The 6000-nt window shown below is 43.9% G+C and overlaps 1 protein-coding gene across 4 annotated transcripts in view; it reads right to left on the bottom strand.

Annotated features, from left to right (window-relative positions):
- tec (tec protein tyrosine kinase) overlaps positions 1-6000 on the bottom strand; it is a 21636-nt gene that overhangs the window by 9671 nt on the left and 5965 nt on the right. For 3 of the 4 annotated variants that reach the window (XM_050066867.1, XM_050066870.1, XM_050066868.1), the window contains exons 4-9: positions 5109-5190; positions 2810-2938; positions 1581-1633; positions 1276-1466; positions 1102-1167; positions 689-743 (exon numbers count right to left, since the gene is read on the bottom strand). In XM_050066867.1, the coding sequence (XP_049922824.1) occupies positions 689-743; positions 1102-1167; positions 1276-1466; positions 1581-1633; positions 2810-2938; positions 5109-5190 (576 nt within the window). The remainder of the gene's footprint in view (positions 1-688; positions 744-1101; positions 1168-1275; positions 1467-1580; positions 1634-2809; positions 2939-5108; positions 5191-6000) is intronic. The other variant, XM_050066869.1, reaches the window with a different exon arrangement.

Raw genomic sequence — 6000 nt, 5'->3', positions numbered from 1 at the left:
AAAAAACAGAAAAAATTACACCGAAAAACAGAAAAATAAAAAAATTACTCCGAAAAACAGAAAACCCCCCCACAAAAAACAGAAAAAATTACACCGAAAAACAGAAAAATAAAAAAATTACTCAGAAAAACAGAAAAAATTACTCAATAAAACAGATTTTTTTTTATATGTCAAGTGAATGCAATACGCTTCCGTAGCAACCAGCCAGGATAAATCACACACAAGATTTAAAATGCTATTTTTGTGGAGGCTTTATTGTTTCTTATCTGTGAAATTAAATAAAAGCTTTGTTTCCACTGAGGGAAATGGTTTCAGCTTACAGAAACAGACAGGAGGTCTGCGTCTCTGCTACGTGAAGTTACTTTTCTCGTGAGGTTACGGTGTAGGTTACAGCATAGACTTCACGTTGACGCAGAGCCGATGCCGTAGCTATGGCATCCATTCAATGCAGAAGAAAAATTCCGTCTTCGACAGCAATTCAACATGCTCAATCAGCCAAAAACACAGTCGACCAGTGCCAATAGCCCGGGGCACAACACAAAAACTGGGGGCGCTCAATGATTGCCTGACATTGCCGTTGGTCTGGTTTTGTTTTGGATAGTTTCGCACTGCAGGAGGACGTAAATAAAACAAAGAAAGAAAGAAACATGGAAAGGGAAAAAGAAGACAGGACACGACAAATGCTCACCTCTTTTCTCAGCAGCTCCTCTGCCTTGTTCCTGTTGACTTGTTTACTGTACCAGCTGGAACAAACAAATAAACATCCCAATAAGTCATATATATCTTAATGGATATATATTTTTTTTTTTATTGTAATGAGACTTTATCTGGTCCTCCCTAAGCTTTTACAAGATGGAGATCTGGATGTGCAAAACTCTAAATTGGCTGAACTGAATCCATCACCAATCTGTAAGCAAACATACATTAAACATAAAATATGCGTGTCTTATGGATACATGTAGGTAATCTGTGCTATGAAAAATATAACGTGAATAACATGCCCCTACTCTGCAGGAAGTGTGCTAGAATCTGAGAGTAAACAAATCCACACATTTCTTCAACTTTACTGTGACAGAAAACAGAAATAATTAACAAACTCACACAAACTGCACCAGGTTTCCTGATTTCTTCTCGGTTACATAGTTACTGGGGATGTATCCTTCCTCACTGTGAAACACAAACGCACACAAGGAAACGAGATTAGGAGACAAAACACGCTGTCACTCATTAATTAACACGATGAGTGTGTCGGTGTTCGATGGTTCACACACTCACCTGTACTTGTTGCGCGCCTTGTACCAGTTGACGTCACACTTTTCCAGGATGACGTACTCGTCTCCTTTGATCAGGCTCAGGTCGTGCGGCTCAGTGCCCGGGAAGTCGTACAGCGCCACGACCACCTCCTCCTCATCTTCATCATCGTCATCATCGTCACCTGGAGGGAGGGGAGGAGGGGGCCGCCGCTGCTGGAGGAAGGAGAGCAACAAAATGCTTCAAGGCTTTGGTGGATATGTTAATGATAAATTTAAAAGTGTGTGTGTGTCTGTGTGTGTGTGTGTGTGTGTGTGGTTAGCGGTTACCCTCTCATTGTTGCGCTCCTCACCAGGAATCGGGGGTAAAGGTTTTCTGGAAACTAGAAAAGAGGAACAGAAACAGTTAACCAAGCAGAAAGTTGAAGCGTTCTCTGCTGCTCACTGCGACCTCTGACCTCTCACTGTAATCTCTTTTTAATATTAGTCAGCACTAACTGAAGCCTCTTGTACTATCGCAGTGAGTCAGTCTGAAGGCTTAAATTTAACATCGGTTTCCTGGGTTTCCGTAGAGCTCGGTCACTCTAGTGTTTCAGATTCTACGCTGCAAAAAAAAAAAAAGCACTTTAAAGGACCAACACGTAGAATTTTGTGTCGTTTTAAACATCAACATTTGGCCGTTTTTGCAGGTTTTAGCAGCTTATTATAACTGCAGACTGAGGTGGAAATATAGATGTACCCAAATACCTCAAGTACTGCGCTATGCTTCATGCACACACTCGTTTCATGTGTTTACTTATTACTTATTTCAGGGGGTATATTTTATGCCTCCAAGCTGCCGATAGTCGTGGTTGGGGCATTGTGTTTTTTTATGTTGTCTGTCCCATTCTCATTTAATTTATTTGACTCTAGAACTTATCACATGGTACAGAGCACAAACATTACATCCGTCCATTCATTTTCATCCACTATCCGGGGCTAGGTGGTGGGGGCAGCAGGCCGAACAAAGCACCCCAGACGTCCCTCTCCCCAGCGACACTTTCCAGCTCCTCCTGGGGAACCCTGAGGTGTTCCCAGGGCAGATGAGATATGTAATCCCTCCAGCGTGTTCTGGCTCTGCCCCGGGGCCTCCTACCAGCTGGACATGCCCGAAATACCTCTAACAGGAGGCGCCCAGGAGGATCCTGATCAGATGCTCGAACCACCTCAACTGACCCCTTTCCACACGAAGGAGCAGCGGCTCTACTCCGAGCTCCCTCTGGTTGCCCGAGCTCCTCACCCTGTCTCTAAGGCTGAGCCCAGACACCCCACAGAGGAAACTCATTTCGGCTACTTGTATCTGCGATCTCATTCTTTCGGTCACTACCCAGAGCTCATGACCATAGGTGAGGGTTGGGACGTGGATGGACCAGTAAATCGAAAGCTTCACCTTCTGGCTCAGCTCCCTCTTCACCAGGAAGGACCGGCACAGTGCCTGCATCACAGTCTGAATCCTTCTGTTACTGACATTGATAACTTTGGTAGAATTACTTCAAACTGAACACAAACAGTTTTCTTACTGTCTCCAAACAGGTTGTACTCCTCGCAGCCCAGAGCCTGTTTTTCCGCCTGGCGACAGCAGAGCCACGCCCCTTCCTGCCAGAACTGGGGGTGAAACTTGGTCATGATGACAGCGTTGTCTTTGATCTCTGCAGACAGAAAGGTTTTTGTGTTTAAGGTTTGTGTGGACCAGTGTCTGTATGCTGATATAATAATCCTCCTCAACACCCAGTAACAGTTGTCTTTGTTTTTGCAGCTCGTGGACAAAACCTGTGATATTTCCATGTCGAACACACAAAGGATTTTAATACTTACTTACTCACTTTAATATGGACAAGTTTTTTGCTTTAACTCTTCATTGTGAGGTAAACGTTGACTAAACAATGTAATTACTGTTGAATAATAAGGACACCATCTGTGTTTAGATTGATTCCCTACAAGCCTCACTTTCATCATACAGTTCTTACTGCCACAAGATTCATTCTTCCGGGGAAAAAGGCTGAGGGATAGAGAGGGATAGCACTTTTGTTTTCCCCAGTAGCCGTCAGTAACTATCCCCAAATACCAAAGAGTATCAGTGTAAGTTCTTCTCAGTCACGATCTCCAGTAGCGGAAATGGCGGACGTTGGAACGACCAAAGTAACTGTAGGTAGTCGCTCGGCAGAAAACAATCTGGTGTCTTTAAGACAGCAGTGCCAACAATAATACAACCTGGAAATCGTAAGTGCTATATCGTAGGCAGCTGGACTTGCTTGCGTTACCTACGATATAGCACTTACCATTACCATGACCTGGTTGACTGAGAATCTTCACCGACAAGTTACAATCTGGAAACACTTCCCAAATGTCTTAAAACCTGCAATCATTTATTTTTCTGGCCACAAGGGGGCAAAAGGAACAAGCCGTGAAAACCAGACTCACTAATGCGGGATTTATACTTCTGCCGACACCGTACCCTACAACGAAGCTTGACGTGCACCTCCCCACAAATGTCATGGCAACGCATACCTCCTGTTTAATAATGTTAGCACAACTATCAATGCTCACAACAGTGTAGGCTACGCGCGTAGGCTCCATCGTAGGCTCTGCATAGAGCTGACGCACAAGTACAAATCCCGCTTTATAAGTTACGATTAGTTGTGATTAACCGCCTAATTTCAACAAATCGCATCAGGATCAACGCGCTAACACTGCCAGCCCTTCATGTTAGCACCCCGTTGCCCATTCATTTGTTATGTAGCCTTTTTGCTTAAACCTGCCGCCTGCTGCGTCCCAAAAATGAGGCGATGAGAGCCGTGAGAGTGAACCAAAACAGTAAATTCGCAGGCCTGAAAATCTAACAGTGAGCTGAACGATGCTAAACACCCGAGTTAAAGGTTAAACAGTTTGAGTCACGTGATTTCCCATCATTAGGTCCTTACTGTCACGTTAGCTGACTGTTGCTACGCCTGTTAAGGTTAAACACGTCTCTGATGTGTAACTGCTGACACTGATTTTAATCAGCTGTAGCTAGCGGGCTAACTCCGAGTCGGTTGGAAACTTTGTGTGACTTTGTTAATGTTTCAAATGACTCGTTTGAAAATGACAAGAGTTAAAAATGTGCGTGTCAGCATGTTGACAGTAGAACTCCGACAGTTACGGAGCAATGAAGGAAAGTCAGTGTTTAGGGAATAAGTTTAGCAAACAGTCAGTTAACTTTGGGGCTGTGACGCTCAATAATCCACTGCTCCTGGTGAAGCAGACACTCAGACGTTTATTTGGGATCAACGTCAGAGATAATGACATCCTCTGGAAATGTAAGTCGCACTGAATCTAAAAATATGTTTATCATGTCTGTGTGTGTTCAGATCTGACTGAGCTAGGTTTCTGAGAATGAGTGGGATTTTTGACGTAATTGACACATTTAGTGTTTAAGCTTTAGTGACGCTCTTGTAATTTTCTAACCAACGGTGACAGTTTATTAAACTACCTGCTCCTTAGCTTCTGTTGCAGAAAACCTAAAACCACACGTGCAAAGACTAAATGGTAACTAAACCTGTGGGCATCTCAAGCCTGAGACACGAAAGCAGCGCCTGACCTAGTTGTACCTGTCTGTCCACAATGTCCCAGGTGAAACGTCACATGCAGAGACAGCGGGGGTGGAAACAGTGGGGGCTCCTGGGAAATTTGCCCCACGTGTGAAAACCAGCCTCAGATGTGTGGTTTTAAAGTGTGAAAACATCTTTGCAGCAGCTCAGAATATAAACTGTGAGTGTGATATGTCATGTTAACACCTGTGCACGCTCCTGTGCTGCTCTCTCCACCAGAACAGAGACTGACCTTCTTTGAGGCTCTGGACCCAGAGACTTCTGCTGTCGTGACTCGGAGCGAATATGTAGAGAGTGTTGGTGTCGTACACCACCTGGACACAAACAGGTTAGAAATATTGAAGTGAAGAGCTTGTGTGTAACGTGTAGTGTAGATAATCTGCTGCAGCTGCAGTTTGAAGGGACAGTTGGAATTATTTGAGGTGAGGCTGTATGAAATACTGATATCCAAAAATAGACACGTTTGTATGGAACATTTCACACACAAGGGCAATTCAAAGGTTTCTGCTGCACGTTAAAAAGCTGCTTCACCATATTTTGTTCTGACTCTTGGGACGGTCAGTAGCCCGGCCCCAGATCTCCTCAGGGTCCTGGAGAGTTCATATGTCACAACCATGTCAGAGATATATTTGGGCACTGAGCCACAGAGTGATTTATACACAAGCAGCAAGATTTTGAAATCAGTTCTCTGAGTGACAGGTAGCCAGTGTAAGGATGTTAGAACGTGAAGTAATGTGGTCATATTTCCTAGTTTTTGCTGAACAGCTTTTTTTTAAAAGTCCTACAAACAGACAGTTGCAGTAATCTAATCCACTGGAAATAAAGGTGTGGGTGAGACTTTAAGGGTCTTGCTTTGACATTATTCCTCTGACTTTAAGAATGTTTTATACATGGCAGTAGGCAGATGATCATACGGATTTGATGTGGCTGTGGAAATTTAAATCTGAATCCAGGATAACGCCAAGGTTCCTTGCATGACTCTTAGGTGGAATTTGCACTTCTGCTGTGAATCTACGCCATAACCTGACATGCACCTCCCCGGAATTGTGACAACATGTCGCAGCAACACAGACCTCCTGTCTATTTCCATAAGCTGAAACCATTTCCCTCAGTGGAAACAAAGC

This window comes from Epinephelus moara, chromosome 17 (assembly GCF_006386435.1).
Source record: "Epinephelus moara isolate mb chromosome 17, YSFRI_EMoa_1.0, whole genome shotgun sequence".
Taxonomy (NCBI): Eukaryota; Metazoa; Chordata; class Actinopteri; order Perciformes; family Serranidae; genus Epinephelus; species Epinephelus moara.
This window is presented reverse-complemented; position numbering and strand designations above follow the sequence as displayed.